The sequence below is a fragment of the Leucopleurus acutus genome (genome assembly GCF_964270905.1).
Source record: "Leucopleurus acutus genome assembly, chromosome: 15".
Classification (NCBI taxonomy): domain Eukaryota; kingdom Metazoa; phylum Chordata; class Mammalia; order Artiodactyla; family Delphinidae; genus Leucopleurus; species Leucopleurus acutus.
This window is the reverse complement of record NC_139157.1, coordinates 77,408,346-77,429,097: the sequence shown is the minus strand read 5'-3', so window position 1 is coordinate 77,429,097 and position 20,752 is coordinate 77,408,346. Positions and strand designations below refer to the sequence as shown.

The 20,752-nt window shown below is 36.8% G+C and overlaps 1 protein-coding gene across 5 annotated transcripts in view; it reads left to right on the top strand.

The window, feature by feature from the left end:
• Positions 1–4,708, top strand: part of SENP6 (SUMO specific peptidase 6) — a 102,719-nt gene extending 98,011 nt beyond the window's left edge. For 3 of the 5 annotated variants that reach the window (XM_082855312.1, XM_082855311.1, XM_082855310.1), the window contains one exon: positions 3,067–4,707. In XM_082855312.1, coding sequence (XP_082711438.1) covers positions 3,067–3,273 — 207 coding nt within the window. In that variant the 3' untranslated portion in view covers positions 3,274–4,707. Of the gene's footprint in view, positions 1–3,066 lie in introns of all 5 variants that reach the window. The other 2 variants (XM_082855313.1, XM_082855309.1) reach the window with 1 other exon arrangement.
• Positions 4,709–20,752: the final 16,044 nt, after the last annotated feature.

The following is a 20,752-nucleotide window of genomic DNA, read 5'->3' as shown; positions in this document are numbered from 1 at the left end:
GTTTCTGCTTAATAACAAGGTGAATCAGCTATACATATACATATATCCCCATATCTCCTCCCTCTTGCATTTCCCTCCCACCCTCCCTATCCCACCCCTCTAAGTGGTCACAAAGCACTGAGCTGATCTCCCTGTGCTATGCGGCTGCTTCCCACTAGCTATCTGTTTTACGTTTGGTAGTGTATATATGTCCATGCCACTCTCTCACTTCGTCCCAGCTTACCCTTCCCCCTCCTTGTGTCCTCAAGTCCATTCTCTGCATCTGCGTCTTTATTCCTGTCCTTGCCCCTAGGTTCTGCAGAACCTTTTTTTTTTAGATTCCATATATATGTGTTAACATACAGTATTTTTTTTTCTCTTTCTAACTTACTTCACTCTGTATGACAGACGCTAGGTCCATCCACCTCACTACAAATAACTCAATTTCATTTCTTTTTATGGCTGAGTAATATTCCATTGTATATATGTGCCACATCTTCTTTATCCATTCATCTGTCGATGGACACTTAGATTGCTTCCATGTCCTGGCTATTGTAAATAGAGCTACAGTGAACATTGTGGTACATGACTTTTTGAATCATAGTTTTCTCAGGGTATATGCCCAGCAGTGGGATTGCTGGGTCATATGGCAGTTCTATTTTTAGTTTTTTAAGGAACCTCCGTACTCTTCTCCATAGTGGCTGTATCAATTTACATTACCACCAACAGTGCAAGAGGGTTCCCTATTCTCCACACCCTCTCCAGCATTTTTTTTTAATTTATTTATTTAATTTATTTATTTTTGGCTGCATTGGGTCTTCGTTGCTGCGTACGGACTTTCCCTGGTTGCAGCGAGCAGGGGCTATTCTTCATTGTGGTGTGCGGGCTTCTCATTGCAGTGACTTCTCTTGTGTGGAGCACAGGCTCTAGGCACGCGGGCTTCAGTAGTTTGTAGCACGTAGGCTCAGTAGCTGTGGCTCGCGGGCTCTAGAGCGCAGGCTCAGTAGTTGTGGCGCACAGGCTTAGTTGCTCCGCGGCATGTGGGATCTTCCCAGACCAGGGTTCGAACCCGTGTCCCCTGTATTGGCAGGCGGATTCTTAACCACTGCACCACCAGGGAAGCCCTCCAGCATTTATTGTTTGTAGATTTTCTGATGATGCCCATTCTAACTGGTGTGAGGTGATACCTCATTGTAGTTTTGATTTGCATTTCTCTGATGATTAGTGATGTTGAGCGTGTCCTTTCATGTGTTTGTTGGCAATCTGTATATCTTCTTTGGAGAAATGTCTATTTAGGTCTCCTGCCCATTTTTGGATTGGGTTTGTTTTTTTGATATTGAGCTGCTTGTAAATTTTGGAGATTAATCCTTTGTCAGTTGCTTCATTTGCAAATATTTTCTCCCCTTCTGAGGGTTGTCTTTTCGTCTTGTTTATGGTTTCCTTTGCTGTGCAAAAGCTTTTAAGCCCATTTGTTTATTTTTGTTTTTATTTCCATTACTCTAGGAGGTGGGTCAAAAAAGATCTTGCTGTGATTTATGTCAAAGAGTGTTCTTACTATGTTTTCCTCTAAGAGTTTGATAGTGCCTGGCCTTACATTTAGGTCTTTTTTGTTGTTGTTGTTGCGGTACGCGGGCCTCTCACTGTTGTGGCGTGGCCTCTCCCGTTGCAGAGCACAGGCTCTGGACGCGCCGGCTCAGCGGCCATGGCTTACGGACCCAGCCGCTCCGCGGCATGTGGGATCTTCCTGGATCGGGGCACGAACCCGTGTCCCCTGCATCAGCAGGTGGACTCTCAACCACTGCGCCACCAGGGAAGCCCACATTTAGGTCTTTAATCCATTTTGAGTTTATTTTTGTGTATGGTGTTAGAGAGTGTTCTAATCTCATACTTTTACATGTAGCTGTCCAGTTTTCCCAGCACCACTTATTGAAGAGGCTGTCTTTTCTCCATTATATATTTTTGCCTCCTTTATCAAAAATAAGGTAACCATATGTGTGTGGGTTTATCTCTGGGCTCTCTTGGATATTCTTTACAGTTATCTTGACTTCTTCCTCTTCTTCATCCACCACCCATGGTGCCATAAGCCCTGTGAATTCTGTCACTTAGTGTCACTTATGTTCAGTTATTTACCCCTGCTACCACTAAGTCCATTTCATTAGCCTCACTATTCCAAACTGCTGCACCAACCTCTGACGTGGCCTCTTGCCTTGTATTTTTCACAGTTGTTTTCCCAAAACCCAAATCTAATTGTGTTGCTTTTCTGCTTTAAATCTTATAATGGCTTCCTGTTATTCTTGAGTTAAAGACCAGAATCCTTCAGTGGCCTGCATCATCCAACTCCTGTTCAAGCTTCTAGCCTCATTTCTACCATTCTCACTCCAGCATTCTACACACCATCCCCCTGGATGTCATTCAGCCTCTCGTGTTGTGTCATATTGTCTCTTGCCTCCAGGCGTTGGTACATATTTCATTACCTGGAATACTCTTCCCTGTTGCTTCCGTCATTCCTTATTTGGCTAACTCCTACTCATTCTTCAGGTCTTAGCATAAACATCACTTCTTGAAATTGTGCTAAGCCCTTAGATATGTATTCGCATAGGACTCTCTGCTTCTCCTGCCTTAATACTTGTCATATTCATTGTTTTAATTGTTGAGTTATCTATCTCGACTGGAGTTAGCAATCACTTTCATAGGGCACCAGGTAGTCAGGTAGGAAATATTTCAGGCTCTGCGGCCATACGGTCTCTACACTCGGTTCTGCTATTGCGGCATGAAAGAAAGCATCCACAGGGAGCATGTAGATGAGTTACTGTGGGTGTGTTCCAATAAGGCTTTATTTACAAGAACAGGCAATAGGCAGAATGTGGCCCACTAGCTGTAGTTTGCTGACCCTTGATCTAGACTATAAGATCTGTAGGCAGAAACTGTCTTGTCTTACATCTCCAGTGCCCAGCACAGTGCCTGCATGGAATAGATAATGAGTAAGTACTGATTTTTTTCATTTCTTCTCTGGAATGCTTTTGTGATTGAAACCAAGATACTTTTTATTATAGTTTTCTAAGGTGCATTTAATGTTTTTATTTTCAGAATCCAATTCTCAATTTTGAACTGCCTATGAATTTGGAAAACTGGTTTCCTCCCCCAAGAATGAGAACAAAAAGAGAAGAAATCCGAAACATCATTCTGAAGTTGCAGGAGGATCAGAGGAGCAAGGAGAAAAAAAAGCATAAGGACACGACAGAAACATCTTTAGGCAAAGGAGCAGAACGATATATCAGTAGCATCTCAGTTTGACCATTTTTGATGCTTGTCAGTATTGCCTTCAGCAACTGAGTGACTTTCAAGGGTATAGACAATAAAGAACTGAAGTGCTCACTATGCAGTGATTTGGAAATGTTAATGCTTGTATAATAAATGTCATATAATTTCCAATGGAGTCTGTATGAAATAAAAGTCTGTAAATATGTCAATGAGGCCAATTTTTCCAGCATTTATAATTATTTTTTTTCACTTGTTAGGAAGCTGTTGTTATGTATTTTCTGTTAATAGTACTTAAAACTGCAACTTCTAAACACAAAATAAATAAAAAGAAAATATTTATAGGAGGAGATGATTAAGTTGATATCCTTTAGTGAGATTGTATTAAATTCTTCAGTGGGTGTGTATCTGTGATAATCTTTTGACCTTTGCATTTGTTTTAAAATAACTTGAAATGTGAAAATAAGATTAAATCAAAGGCATTTTGAACATGAAAGACATCCTCATATGTTTGTATAGCAGGAAAAAGTAACAGCTTTTAATTCAGACACTCCCTTGTGTTTAGAGAACTTGGCCCCAAAAGTGTAATAAATATTTATAGTTTTACTCAAACATTTAAGAAGAAGCAGTATTTAGAGCACGTCAAAGAAAAATAACTTTGAATTATACTACTAAATATTAACTATACTTTATCATACATTATTGTCAAGTACATTTCTGAAGATGTCAGAGACTCAGGTTAAAACTATTTTGGTAAGTACAACTTGAATTTCAAATATCTCATGTTACCTTTCTATATTATAGCTTAAAGTATCTACGATCTGTGATATAGTTAATTGATAAACATTTTTAACCTGTGAACACAGGAATTTAAATAGGAATTTACTATTTTTTGTAATGACTTTTGCTATTTTATCATTGCTCATTTTGTTCTTGTTATTTTGATAAACAGAGTATCAGACTTTTTGCACCTGAGTTTTTTAGTGTAAATTATTTTTACATGTAAAAGTGCTGTCTTTAATCAGTTGCATAATGCAGAAAAAATCTCCTATATTGAATTCCCCTTTAAAAATACTAAAATGTGATGGTTTTGGTGACAGATTTACAACTCATGTAGGAATCTTGCATATATCTGCTGAAACTGTTATTTTCAAATGAAATGTTACACAGTTCTTTTGAATTAACTTTGAGATGTGAAATTATATATTTTAAAGGTCATTTTCTTGTTAAATAATTTAAAAAGCACATATAACAAACATAGTTGAGAATAAAAGGAAGACCGTTTTTCATCAGCAATCACTTTATTTTTAATCTGGCCATTTCTGGCATTGAAACCAACATTTTAGGCTACTTACTTGGATTTAATAAAGTCCATGGATGTGTTTGGGGCGGATTGTGAGTATTGTTAACAACAACCAAAAAATATGTATATATTTATATTTAGACACACTCATTAAGGGAAACATTAAAATGTAAGTTTAAGGAACATCACCATTAGTGGTATTGATTATGGATTTGTTACTTTGAACTGTCTTAACATTTTTATTTATTATTATATTATTTCTTTTTAAGGAATACCCTAGAGCTCTTAACTCAGATATGAAAAGTTTAATTTTATTATTTACTGAATATGGACCAAAAAATGGAAATTTTTTAAAACCTGATAGCAGTAAGCAAAATTGCCATATTTAATTTTTTTACTGTCCTGTATTTTGTCAGAATTTGAAGGTACTGAAAGAACTATTCTGAAATGCTTGTTTTTGTTTCAATTTCTAATGGTTACATTTTGCACTCTTATTTTTGAAAAGATAAAAAGATAACCTGTTCCTTGGGCCAATTCAGTCAATCACGTTTTGACACATGAAAAATTCTATTTTTTAAAAGTTATGCTAATGGCTTTGCTTTGGAGATAAATCTTTGGAGACTGCCAGGTTGAGCTCCAGAATTAGACTTGAGACTCTTTCTTCGTTGTTTATGCGCATTTACTTGTTAATTGTGTACTCTGGTACTTCTATATGTGGTTTAAAGTGGGTATCAACCTTTTAAAATGTATTATTAGTGCTTAGAAGTTGTGAAACAGTTTTAAAGCTTAGAGGTTTGTTACTAGATGCTGAAACTGCATGGCGAGTATCTGGTGTCTTAACTAATTAGATTTGTTGTATTTGTTTTCTTGTTGGATAGAATAACAGTTAATCATTTTTAGAAGAGTTTTAGATTACTTGCCATAAAATTTGTATGTGTCTTAGCTCTTGGTAGTTTAGGAGCAAAGGTGGCATTTAACTAGTCCTTTTCCTTTGATGTTGCTAAGACAGCTGAAAACTTAATGGTATTATTTCAGATTCACATAAACCTAAATAAGTTAAGCATAGTAACCTGTGCTTAAACTATTAGTCAATTAAATGTAGGAGGTCTTATTTGAAAGGATAAAATAATTATCTAAATTATATCTTGCTTTAAGTCACCAAAATGAATTCTGTATTTTTTTCTTTAAAAAACTATGATCTCCGAAAACTGTAAGATATAAAAAGAATAACAGGGCTTCCCTGGTGGCGCAGTGGTTGAGAGTCCGCCTGCCGATGCAGGAGACGCGGGGTCGTGCCCCGGTCCGGGAAGATCCCGCGTGCCGCGGAGCGGCTGGGCCCGTGAGCCATGGCCGCTGAGCCTGCGCGTCCAGAGCCTGTGCTCCGCAACGGGAGAGGCCACAACAGTGAGAGGCCCGCGTACCGCAAGAAACAAAAACAAAATAACACTTTTAATTTCCCAGAGATTAAAAATTATACTTAAAGTCTCAGAAAATTCACTGAAGAGGAATAATAAAGAATGTATTTTAATATATATGATCAAGAGTTGGTGGGAAAAAAGCTACTGGGATATAGTGACAGAAAGGATAATATAGTTAGAAGAAACAAAATCTGTAAGAGATGAGGTAGTGTAGTGCTGCATATCTAGAAGAGGTACAGACAACGAGGTGGCTCTGTAGTAGATTGCTCTGAGGACAGAAGGAGAAGGGAGAGATATTTGGGGGAGGATACTACAGCCTGTCTAGCCAGGGGACTATCAATGGATAGTTTAAGGCAACCAATAAGGCAACCGAACTCACAGAGGCCAACACCAGACCCTATTAGGAAATGTAATCTACTGAAGAATGTCCTAAAATACTCCAGCAAGACTTTCTGGTGCATTTGTTGTTTCCCTAGTCCCGAGAAGAAGAAAAAAAGTTAAGAGAACTGCTCTTTGAAACTTAAATTTAACCACAGAGGAAGTATTGGTTGATCAAGTGGAAGAAATGTGTACCTTGGGGGGAAATAGGCCTCCCATCTTAATTCTGATAAGCCAGATCGAGGAATAATGGTAGAGAGCCCTAAAGTGCTATTCAGGAAATCAGAGTGCAGTGTACGCAGAGGAAGATACCACAGACCTATGGCCTGAAACAGAATGAAAACAGCTAAAAAGCTTGGAGGTCTTCACTGTCTTTATCACAAATAACAGTTACGTTGTGCTTATTGTAAAAGATTACAGTGAGGAACATATTATCCAAAACAAGGATTTTCTAGAAATGTTTATCAGAATCACCTGGGGAGCTTTTCAGAATATGCATGCATACCTAGGGTCTTAACCCCAGTGATGCCATGAATTTTCAAATAATTCCTCAAGTAATTCTATTATGCACCTCCCACTGATGTAAAAGGATCAATATTTGTCCCTGACAACTTTCAAGTTGCTGGTCCCAAAGGTAATGAGGCTTGTCTGCATTTTCTTCTCTCAAATGCTGTAAGATAGCCCTTTACCCCCAACTCCCAAATTCTCATTAAGAACTTGATGGGTAAACTTAATAAATTGCTGTTACTAAGCCTTGCAGAATTATAAAGAAATTATTAAGGTACTCAAAGGTTAGAGACTGGCAGATACCTTGTTAATCAAAAGGCAAAAAGTAGATTCTGCAAATTGTAAGATAGAACATCAACTCTTGATGAGATTCTAAAATGGATTAATAAATGGATGATTTGTGAACTCTTAATGGTCACCAGGAGTTATGGGATCACTATAACCAAGGTGGTTTTATATTTTCACTAGGATTCTGAACCTGTCAATCTGTAGAGTGCAGCCAGACTAGCAGTTCTCAAAGTATGTTTGCTAACTCTAGTTTTGCGAGATAGTTATAAGTTCTGTGTCAAATAAGTTGGGGAAAATTTAGAACAAATTTAGAACTAATATGCAGAATGATTAAACAAGAGGAAAATACAGAACACAGTATCCTAAATACAGAATTTGGCCATATCCTTCTCCTCTCCTGCACTGATTCTCTAAACTACCTTATAAATACTAGCCATCAGAGGACAGAGTCAACTATTTGGGGTGTTTGTGAACTGAACTTTATGAGAAGGTGCTTTTGAAACTTACCTGAGGTCAGTTATTTTTTTACATTTTTTTTTATTAATAGTTGGGTATATGATTTGGAAACTTGAAAATAAATGACTAGTGTCTTGGGGAAATGAAGTTTCATGAGAATCATTCTTTTATAATTATTGTAATGAAAAAATTACAAACCTAATTCTTATATACAAGTGGATTCTTCTAGGAGGAAAACAGATTTGATGATACTAATATTTGTAAGGTAATCAAATGCCCTAAACTCATACACAGGTAGAAATTGTGTATAAATATGAAAGGCAGCTGAAAGATTATCTAGAGGCTCTTCCTTCTGTTTATATCTGAACCACTTAACTGCTAGCTTAAACCTCCCCTGACTTCCACTCCATCAGCCTTTTACTTTAGAGTTCAGTTGACACACACAAACTTTATACCTAGAAGCATTTTTTTCCTCCTGTGCAAAGAAGTACTCTTTATTAACTTAATATGCTTTCAATATGTTTAATCCCTCAAATAACTGAAAATTCGTTGTTTAAGCCTGTTATAAGACTTACTACATTTATTATAATTAGCTTTATACATGTTGACAGCAGAGGATTTGATCCAAAACAAATTAGTTGAAAAGAAATTGATCCTTAAATATTGAATAGATGTTCTGAGTACCTACTTTGTGCTAGGTATTAGGGATTTAAAACAGGGAGCCAAACATACCATCTTCTCCGCTCATGGAGCTTCCTTATAATGGAAAGACAACTGTTACAGCCTCACAGATTAATAATTTTAAATAAGTACCATGCAGGAAAAGCATAAAATGTATGAAGAAAATATAGGCTAATCTAGGGAGGTTGGGGACATCTTCCCTAAAGATGTGACATTTGAACTATTGGTAGACATAAAGTCTGAGAGGGCAAAAGAAGAATAGTGCTTGTAGACTGTGCAAAGGCCCTGTGGTAGGGGGATGTGTAACCTGTCCTAAATGGTAATGGCCTCATTTATTAACTGTGTACTATATGCCAAACATGTTCTAAAATTCTAAAATGTATGAATTCATTTATTTATAATGACTTTATGAGATATGTACTCCCAATTTATAGAACTGAGGTCCAAAGAAATAGTTTCCCCAGCAAAGCTGGGCACCGTCTTACCCTATAAGCTAGGTCAACCTGGCTAGAAAAAAGAAGACGAAAATTAATCAATGTCCATATTTTTTTAGAGATGCAATGTGGCTAAGTCTTGGTTATCATGGAAACTGGTTGTATAGGGGTTTTTTTGAACTATGTTATGTTTTAGTATGTTTAAACATTTTCATAATTTAAAATACAAAATTATAGTAGGCCTGTGTAACTGGAGCTCAGAGTAAGATGGAAAGGTAGGCTGGGACCTGATCATGCAGGGCCTTGAAGCTATGTTCAAGATTTTGGTCATTATCCTAAAACGTTACTGAAGCATTTCAAACAGAGGAAGAACATGATGCACTAGGAATGTTGAAAAGATCACGATGGCAGTAATGAAAGCATTAGAGGGGGGCAAGAATGAGTGCAAGCCTGTGCTATAAGTAACTAATGATGAATTACCATAGCTAGGGTAAAGCATACAGTTATACCTGTGATCACAGGAATGCCAAAATAATAAGACATAATTTGCATATTTCATTTGAAGTGTCCTTCTTAGAAACAGGTAACAAAAACAGGAGGAAAGAGAGTTCCTTTGTCCCAGTCAGAGCTTTGCTTTTTTCTCTACGAACAAATGGTTATCAAAGATACTTAAATGTAGGACTTCCCTGGTGGCGCAGTGGTTGAGAGTCCGCCTGCCGATTCAGGAGACGTGGGTTCGTGCCCCTGTCCGGGAAGATCCCTACATGCCGCGGAGCGGCTGGGCCCGTGAGCCATGGCCGCTGAGCCTGCGCATCCGGAGCCTGTGCTCCGCAACGGGAGAGGCCACAGCAGTGAGAGGCCCGCGTACCGCAAAAAAAAAGATACTTAAATATAAATGAAACATACAGCTGAAAAACGAACAGAAGATGATTAACTGAAGATATTGTTGACAGAAAATTGATTTTAAAAAGAATTATTTATAAAGCATGTGAAACTACCAAAGGAAAAGCATTAAAAATTTTTTAAAGTGTTGTATTTTAAAAATATAAACATAATAAAAACAAAGTATAAAGTTAGCATAAAATATCAACATTCCATGGTCTTCACAGGAGAAATACTTTATCAACATAAAATTAAAACAATTATAGTAGGTCAATTGCCTGACATTTCCAAACACACTTCGTTGGAAAACTGCCCAAAGCACCTGTAACAGCTAGTTACGTTTTGTACCACTTGCTCTCTTATCCCAGTCTCACTTCGGTCACAGCTAATTGGATTTAGGGTCAACACCTGATCTCAAGGATGTTTATTTGTAGTGATGTGACCTAGCAGATAAAAAACAAACAAAATAAAGCCAATCAAATCCAGTCATTGGGAATTTATATTGTAAGTAAGAAAAAATTTGCAAATCGAAAGTAGCACAGAGAACCGTGTGTTAAAATGACAGTCTAAAAAGTTACCTTATTTCTAAGGCGGACTTTTTTTAAATCACATTTTGACCTCTAAATTAAGGCTACATCTTATTAAGAACGAGTTTGCATTGGAATCACGTGCAAGGGTTGACAAGACACATATTACTGGGCCCCACTCCCAATTCCTGATGCTGGATTGTCTTCAGTGGGGCCTGCAAATTTTCATTTCTAACAACGCAGGCAAGAGCACACCTTGAGAAGCCCTGATGTATTTCTTAGTAGCATTTCCAGCCAGGTACGTGAAAACCTGATGCAGGTAAGACCAAGAGAGCACCAAGCATAAAGCATCCTAGATTCAATGAAATACTGTATGAAATTATTTGATGATACCAGCTCAATAATACTTTATTTGTACTTACAATTAAATATGAATAACTGAGGCATGTGATCACACCACACATCTTAGCGCTTTTTTTAAACTGTTACAGTCTAGATTTATCTTTCCTTTATAGCCTCGTTGAACAACTTTGTATTTCTTCATATTATTCTCCGTATTCATATAATCTCTCTATATAGTAATATATGTATAAAGATGTATTAATCGTTTTTCTTATAAAAACTGGGATAATATAAATGTTTCTAAGCATCTTTCTTTTGTCTTTCAGCAATATCTTGTGAAAATCAACCCAAGTCACCTGGTAGAATCAAGGTTAATTATATGATGGACCATAATTTAGCCATCGCCTTACTCTAGGAGTCCTGACAGGCTTGGTTATGCTGTAGTAACAGTTACAAAATCTCAGTGGCTTACCCTCTCCAAAAGTTTTCTTTCTTTGGTTATGCTACATGTCCAAAAGAGGAGGGCAAGTGAGTTCTGTTCCCCAGTTACTCAGCTGGCCAGACTGATAAAGCTCTAGGTTGATACAAACTTCCACAGGCGCTACAGGGTAGGAAGGAAGCCTGGTGAGCAGCACGTGGACCCAAAACTTCCACCAAGAAGGGGCACATCACTTCCACTCACACTGCCCTGGCTCAGACTAGCTAGGTGACACTTCTAGTTTCAATAGGAACAAAGTTCACTCTTAACCATATTTCTAGAAAGGAATATTTTTAGCAGCTTATGTGACTACCACACTACTAATGGGCATTCCCTTTGTTTCCATGAGCATGCAACCATGAGCATGTAATATATTTCCCTGTTTTTCTTTTTAATACACTGGTAGTTTTAGCTCTTTGGAATAGATTCCCAGGGATTGCTGGATCAAAGAGCCCAGGTATTTTTATAAATATTATCTACTTATTTCCTAAAAGAATGTAAGAATTTATATTTCCTCCAGCAATTTATTAAAATACAATTTTTTTCCTGCATCCCCAGCAGCAATAGGTATTATCGCTCTTTTTAATTTTGCAAGTCTTGTGCATATAAATCTGCTTTCATTATTACTTTGATTTGCATTTCCCTGAGCTCTAGTTTAAATGTGAGCATTTATTTTCATGAAAGCTGTGCTTATTATCATTTGTCCATTTTTCCATTGGATTAGTAGTTGTCTTTTTTCTATTAATGTTTAAACCTTCTGCATATTACATTGTCATCTGTGTTATAAGTGTATCTTTTCATAATCTATTATTTGTAGACCTTGCTTACATATTTTTCATATCAACATTTGTATGTATTTTCTGAGTTTTCAATCTTGGTTAAGAAGCTCCTTCTCGACTCATGATAGTACATACAGTCACATGTTTCTCGCAAGATTTTTTGAAAATTTAAGTAATGAAACTGTGAAACTTATTTCTGTGTATGGCAAAAGATATGAATGTTATATTCTTAAATTCATATTCTTCAAAATAGCCATTTGTGCCAACATCATTTATTAATCTTTTTTGGCATTAAAATGAATTTCCATCTTTGTCATATATTAAATTGCTATAACACTAATATTTATTTCTGAAATTTCAATTCTTTAAGTGGTCTCATTACTTCATTAATACCTAATAACTATAAGACACAGTGAAAGCTGTACCCAAAGAAAGTTTATAGACTTAAACACTTTCATTATGAAACAAACAATGAAAAATAAGGATATTAAAACATGTTAGAAATTAGGAACCGAACAATAAAATAACATTTTTTCAAAAAACTAAGGAAGAGGAAATTAAGGAAAATGAAAATTAATGAACTAGAACTTCCTCCATCACACTACTGTACCCTGGCACACGGATCTGGGTTTTTTGAAAAGATAATAAATTAGGTAAACTCTGAGCCTGATCAAGGTAAAAGGAGAAAATGAAAAAAGGAAAAATAAAAAGGAAAAAGGAGCCATGTCGCAGATACAGAAAGAGACTTTAACGTGTAATTCTATGACCACAATTTGAAAGCTTGAAGGAAACGGGTGAAATCTTGAAGAGTTAGAAGATATCAGAACGGGTTCAAGAAATAGACAACTTGGGGCTTCCCTGGTGGCGCAGTGGTTGAGAGTCCACCTGCTGATGCAGGGGACGCGGGTTCGTGCCCCGGTCCGGGAGGATCTCACGTGCCGCAGAGCGGCTGGGCCCGTAAGTCATGGCCGCTGAGCCTGCGCGTCTGGAGCCTGTGCTCCGCAACAGGAGAGGCCACAACAGTGAGAGGCCCGCGTACCGTAAAAAAAAAAAAGAAAGAAAGAAAGAAATAGACAACTTGATTATATTATGTACACATAGAAGACATCGGCAAGGCATTACAGAGCTACCGTTATAATGCAAAATACCTTACCAATTCTTGGATTTGAACATTTAAACAGTAAACCTGGGTTATTTAAACTATTCCAGGCCATTACAATGGGTGAAAATCTCCCAACTCATTTATGAAGCCAGCATACCTTTAATAAAAAATTCTAGTGAAGATAGTGTTAAAAAGGAAAACTAAGGAAGTATGTAATTTGTGGTTCAAGGCTGACAAAATCTGAATAAAATATTGGTCATCAGAATCCATTAATAACAAACGATGCCCTGTGACCAAGTTCAAGGATGTTCAATATTAGAAAATATATCTTTTTTTTTTTTTCGGTACGCGGGCCTCTCACTGCTGTGGCCTCTCCCATTGCGGAGCACAGGCTCCGGATGTGCAGGCTCAGCGGCCATGGCTCATGGGCCCAGCCGCTCCGCGACATGTGGGATCCTCCCGGACCGAGGCACGAACCCGTGTCCCCTGCATCGGCAGGCGGACTCCCAACCCCTGCGCCACCAGGGAAGCCCCAACTTAATTGTTATGTCAAAGATTAAAGGGGGAAATTTATATGATTATATTAAAAATTCAGTCATTCGTAACACAATCTTTACATGAGAATGGAGAAATCTGTTAAAATATAGGCTATAAATTCCTAGTAACAAATGATATATTAAATGGTGAAACACTTAAAACCAATTAAATTGATATTGAGACCTAGATAGGCTCTTATACTTTTCAATGTTATTTTTGCACTTAAAACAGATATACGAAGACAAGAAAATGAAATAAACGGTATAAATCTTGGAGATAAGAGACGAATATTTTTTGTTGAGTAGGTGATTATATAACTGGGAAATTTAGGAAACCTATTTAAAAAAAGAAAATCTGGTACCTTGCCTGGATAAATACACAATGAGAACCTAGAAAAGAAATTTGGGGGGAAATTATTCACAGTTATGACCAAGAACTATAAAATACTTAGGAATAAATTTAAGAAGAAAAGCATATGACCTGAATGAGAAAACTACACAATTCCATCAATGGCCATCGAATAAGAGCTGCAGGAATGGAAAACACAGATAATCATGTTCTCAGACGGGAAGGCATAATACCGTAAAAAAGTCAGTTCTCTCCTAATAGTGTATAACTATAATTCAATTTTATATAATACCAGTAGTGTTGTTTTAGACTTAAAATCTCAAAGCTTATATAAAAAGAAAAATGCCTGAGAGAAGCCAGGAAAAGAGGTTTCAGAATGTATGACAATATCACTATAAAAAAATTTAACATGGAATCTGGGGAGGAAGATAGAATAAAATGAGTTGTGTTCAGAGAAACAGACTGAAGCAGAGGAAGACAGAAGAGACTACCTGCAAAACAGATTGTCATACTGAGTGAAGTAAGTCAGACAGAGAAAGACAAATATCTTATGATATTGCTTATATGTAGAATCTAAAATAAGGGTACAAATGAACTTACCTGTAAAACAGAAATAGGCTCACAGATATAGGAAACAAACTTATGGTTACCAGTGGGGAAAGAGGGAAGGGACAAATTGGGAGATTGGGATTGACATATACACACTGCAATATATAAAATAAGTAAGTAATAAGGGCCTACTGTACAGCACAGGGAACTCTACTCCATACTCTGTAATGGTCTATATGGGCAAAGAATCTAAAGAGAAGGTGGACCTATGTATATGTAATATAACTGATTCACTTTGCTGTACCCACCTGAAAGTAACACAACGTTGTAAATCAACTATACTCCAATAAAAATTTTAAAAATACATATATGTGTTTCAAATCATCGCCTTGTACACTTTAAACTTACACAATGTTAAAAAAAAAAAAAAAAGAAGAGAGAAACACCAACAATACACGAAGGGTGAAAAGAACGTTGCAAGTACTGAAGTGAGCCAGTCATCCAATTGTTCATTGCTGTCACCCCTCCACCTGCTGTTCATTTAGGTTGTGGCCTGCTGCTGTCATCAGCAGTGTTTGAAGTGCTAATTAGCATATTATAATAACAGTCCTTTAGTTGTTTTTACCCTTAAATGAATAGAGGCTTGTCTATAAATAGGATAACCACAGGACTCCTGGGAGAAATTGTTCTCTAGACACAGCACTACTCATGATTTCTTCCAGTTGCCAAGTAACCTACAAAGCCCAGGGTAAGACTAGATTCATGAACTAGAGACTCCATCCCTTATGCGACAGGCAACGGCTGTCAGACTTTTCCTTTCTTTGCCAGGCTTTTTGACAGTGCAGTGACATCACTGATAAATGTATTCTAGATTTTGCCCAGTTCCGTATACACTCCCTCTGCTCTCCCCTTTGCCTGCCACCTGCCTTTCTCACACATACACAACTGAAAAGTTTCAGGAGGAAATCATTCTTTCTTTTTATTTATTTATTTATTTATTTATTTATTTATTTATTTATTTTTGGCTGCGTTGGGTCTTCGTTGCTATGCGCGGGCTTTCTCTAGTTGTGGTGCACGGGCTTCTCATTGCGGTGGCTTCCCTTATTATGGAGCACAGGCTCTAGGCACGTGGGCTCAGTAGCTGTGGCTCGCAGGCTCTAGAGAGAAGGCTCAGCAGTTGTGGCGCACGGGCTTAGTTGCTCCGCGGCATGTGGGATCTTCCCGGACCAGGGATCAAACCCGTGTGCCCTGCATTGGCAGGCGGATTCTTAACCACTGCGCCACCAGGAAAGTCCTAGAAACAATTCTTATACTTTGTAAAGAGATGCATTCTGATATTTTCTGTTTTATTCTTTTTTTTTTTTTTTTTGCAGTACGCGGGCCTCTCCCGTTGCGGAGCACAGGCTCTGGACGCGCAGGCTCAGCGGCCATGGCTCAAGGACCCAGCCGCTCTGCGGCATGTGGGATCCTCCCGGACCGGGGCACGAACCCGTGTCCCCTGCATCAGCAGGCGGACTCTCAACCACTGTGCCACCAGGGAAGCCCTGTTTTATTCTTTTAAAAAAGGCTCCTTAAAAGCCACTACATTGATATTATCATCAACAGTTTGAATAACACCAAGGTTTTAACCTTATGTGCTTCAAAAGATTTAAATACACAAGAGTAAAATTTTGTCTAGTGACAACTAGATATATGCTCGTTGCATAATTTATGAAAACTAATTTTAAATTCTCAAATATTAGTTTAATAAATGTATCACTTATTTGAAGATGAAATTGAACTTTGGAATTTGGGGGGTATATATTGAGGCAGACTGTTTTCTAATTCTTTTTATTATAATTGTTATTGTCATGATCATATTATTTTGGTCTGACCAATACATTTCTCTACAGACTTTTTATTTTTTGAATGGGCAAAATATGCAAGGAACTTAATAAAATGTGAATGACAGGGACTTCTCTGGTGGTGCAGTGGTTAGGAGTCCGCCTGTCAATGCAGGGGACACGGGTTTGATCCCACATGCCGCAGAGCAACTAAGCCTGTGCGCCACAACTACTGAGCCCGTGTGCTGCAACTACTGAAGCCCATGTGCCTAGAGCCCGTGCTCCACAACAAGAGAAGCCACTGCAGTGAGAAGTCCTCACACTGCAATGAAGAGTAGCCCCCGCTCACCACAACTAGAGAAAGCCCGCGTGCAGCAAGGAAAACCCAACGCAGCCAAAATAAATAAACAAACAAATAAATGAATGAATCTTTAAAAAAAATGTGAATGACAAACATGAAAAGATTTTCAACCTTATTAGTAATCAGAGAATACAAATTTAAACCACAATGGTATTGGCAGATCAGTCTGACATATTTCTGGCAGTAATACAGAAAAAAGGAATCCTTATGTCTTTCTTGTATGAGTATATATTAAAACAACCACTTGGGTAAACAATTTTGCATTTTCTAGGAAACCTGAATATTTATGTAATCTAGGAAGCAGCAATTCTGCTCCCAGATTTACACTCTAGAAAAAATTTTATATAAAAATGGACTTGGAAACATGTAAACAATATTTGTAACAGCAATATTCATAATAGCATAGACAGGGAAAAGCCCAAATGTCCATTGAGAGTGGAATGGATAAATAAATTATGGTTCATTCATACAAAGTTATTTTACACAACAGTGAAAATGAATTCCATCCACATGTAACAACATGGGTGAATCTTGAAAACAATATTGTGAGCTGAAAACAAGTATCAGAAGAATTTATAGTGTAAGATACTATTGAGTTCATGTTCAAGAACATTCAAGCTAAAAATTATATTGTGTAGGGATGCATCCATATGAAAACATAAAAAATCACAGAAGTCAGAAAACACTAAACTAGAAATCCAGGTTAGTAGAAGCCTCTCGGGGGGAAAGTGGAAGTTGTGATTGCAGAGGGATACACAAGGTACAGACGTTTATTTTAAAATATCTGAAAGCAAAATTTAAAATTTTGATTGTACCCAGAAACGACCTTAGACATTTTTCATGAATTTGCTTGAGTTAATTAACTTAGCCTGGTTATCTTCACATTATTAATAAATATGCAAATATAATATATATTTCATCTCAGGAATACATATTATTTCTTTGGAAAGACATAAGTTTTCTCACAGCAATTTTTTAAAAAAGACTCCTATTCAAGAATCATGCCATTTGTTTCAATCTGACTCTTCTAAGAGAAAGTAAAAATTCAGAAAACTAAAATAATACTGAAAATGTCTCAGAGTATTTTTTCTTTTTTAAAAGATATAAGCTCTATTTTAAATATTACAAACTGACAGAAAAAGTACACAGATCATGAATGAATGAATGAATGAATGTATAACTCAAAGAATTATCACCCAGTGAACCCACCTGTGCAACCACCACCCACCCAGGTAAAAAACAGAACATTACCAGCATCGCAGAAGCATTCCACACGCCTCTTCTTAAACTACCAACCCTTTTTAATGTATCATTTTGAATAACTAATAAGTACAATAGATTAGGTTATTTAGATTATTAGATTATTGTTCAGCAAACATTCACTACCTACACATCCATGTTAAGACCATTCATCCTACCCCACTGATGCTAGACTTGGCCATCTGATCTTCTTCATCTAATGGAACGGGGGCAGAAGTAGCAGTGTGCCAATTCTGAACCTAGGCTTTAGGAAATATAGCAGGTTTCTGACTTCTGACACAAGGAGAACGTCCCTCCAGGTAGCCACTGTCCTTTCATCTTGACCCCCAGAGTGAGACACATAGAACAGACCTGAATATACTAGCAGCCTGAATTAGAATTGTCCCAGGGGACCTACATACTTGCCAGAGAGAAAAATGAATGCTTTTTGTTATATGCCATTAGGATTTTATTGGTTACACAGCAAAGGCTGACTGATATAATAATCATTTGTTAAACTCAAAAAAGCATAAGTGAATGAACACAGGTTATTACTCTGTGAATCCATTTAAGGCTGTGTTCACTTCAAACGTACGTTTATTATTAACTGTAGGATAATATTTAACTCTGACACATATTTAATTAGATACTTCCTGGTCAGAGATTACTTGATACTTCTTTGATCTGTTTCAAGATACTACTATTTTTAAGGCAAGAAAACCAGCCACTACCAATCTTTTCATTTGTTTAACAAACATTGTGGGCTTCCCTAGTGGCTCAGTGAAGAGAATCGGCCAGCCAATGCAGGGGACACGGGTTCGAGCCCTGGTCTGGGAGGATCCCACATGCCGCGGAGTAACTAGGCCCGTGAGCCACAACTACTGAGCCTGCGCGTCTGGAGCTTGTGCTCCGCAACAAGAGAGGCCGCGATAGTGAGAGGCCCGCGCACAGCGATGAAGAGTGGTCCCCGCTCGCCGCAACTAGAAAAAGCCCTCGCACAGAAACGAAGACGCAACACAGCCAAAAATAAATAAATAAAGAAGCTTTCATTTAAAACAAACATTGTTTTCCAAATAATACTGTGTATCACTGATTTGTCTAAATAGCACTCCCACACCCAGTCTTTTTAAAAAATATTATATACATAGCAATTTTTGTATTACATAGTATCAACTTTGAATATTTTATTTGTAACCTTGAAAGAAGATACAATTTATTTTCATTTTTATATTTTTTTTGTAAGATAGTAGCAACACGATGTTTAACCATCTGAATTTGAAGGAGAGTTGGTAAAAATAAAAATAAGTATTGTTACAACTCAATAAATATTGAATTATGTGTGGAATAGTGCTTTAAGTTTCAAGTACTGTAACGTTTCTCTTCTATAACACAGTTCTAAAATGTTTTTAAAATATTAATTTCTGAAGGATTTCTACTGTCAAGACTATGGACAAAAGTTCAAGGGCATTCAGCTCAGTTCCATTCCACAAACATTTCCTCAGTGCATGCCTCTTATGTCCCAGCCAGCTCTAGATGTCCAAAGACAGGTAGGAGCTCTGTGATCTCACAGACTTGTAAATAAAACATCCTATATTATTAGGAAGTGTGCTAATGTGGAGACCCGCACAGGATATTCCAGTGGACATTAAGTTCAACCTGAGGGCTGAAACGTATTTATGATATTAACATCTAAATAAGGATCAATAAGGCACTGAAAATGATTAACTTGTAATCAAATTGGGATTAATATGTAAAAATACAATCTTGAAGATTTTAAACTACATTAATTTTTTGGTGTATTTTTTTGGACTATTTATGTAGGCTGTGGAGAACTGACCTTTCTGAATTGTGTCACTGAATACTTTAACAAATGTATATTTACGGTTTCCTTTTGGAAAATTTAATTCAAGCTTGTTTTTATATTTTCTCACACCTTCTTTAATCTGTACATTTTGTTTTTATAATTAAATAATATCCATAAATCCAACTGTAATCATTTATTCATAATGTGCAACAAAAATAGATAAATCAACTACTTTTCTCATTATATTCCTGGAAGTTGTATAGCTATAGCAGGGAGACTTCTCTAGAATGGGAAAATTTTTAGAAGTTATCTGTTTTATATACACTTTTATGGATTTTTTTAACATTCAGATTTCAGCAAAACTGTACCTAAAAGAAATTCCATAACTGACTTATACTAATTTCTAAATTTAATACAAAGCTAATTTCAAATAAATTTTAGCATGTTTTATTTTTAAAGATTTACGTTTTTCTTGCTCAAATATATTTCAAACTTTTCTAGCATGTAACAAGTTCAAGATTATATGGGAATGTATTCTTACATTTATTATTGTTTACATGATCTATACTTTGGATTGGTATTATGCTGTTTGCAAACCTTTTAGTTTGCAAAATGCTTTCATTTTTGTATTATCTTATTTAGTCCTTTCCCTGAGGAGGAGGTATCATTATCATTGCTATTTTATTGATGAGTAAATTGAGTCTCAGTAAGATTAACTGTCTTTACAGGTCACAGGCCTGGACCCTGGCTCCTCTTCACGTTATTCACCTCGTGTTAAGTAAGTTTTAATATAAAACTGCACCTCCAGAATGGCCTTCACTCATTAAAAAAAAAAATTTCTACAAGTTGGTTAGGTTACATTTGACCCAATGAAGTCTGGAAAAAAAAAAATAATCGACTCTCCTCTGCCTTCCTTCAAATTACCCGACTCGAGCTGGAGATCACAGGATATGGGAAATTAGATGACATATTATTTTTAAGACATTTGACAGTTCATTAAAGTGTTTGAGGTGATGATCTTTGGTTAGACTTGCGCTATGGTTTCAGTTTTAATTATAATGCCACTATGACAATTCAGGAAAAACTAGCTGGAAGTTTCAATGAGAGAAAAACTACAGTTACAGAAATTTCTGGGAGCTAGAACGATGAAGTGTGTGTTGATCTGGTTAAGGAACTTTTTTTTAAAGCATCTATTAATAGATGACATTTCAGCTTTACTTTTTGCCCTTTATATAGAAAATATTTCTAAAATATATTAGCCTACTTTCTTTCTAGAGAG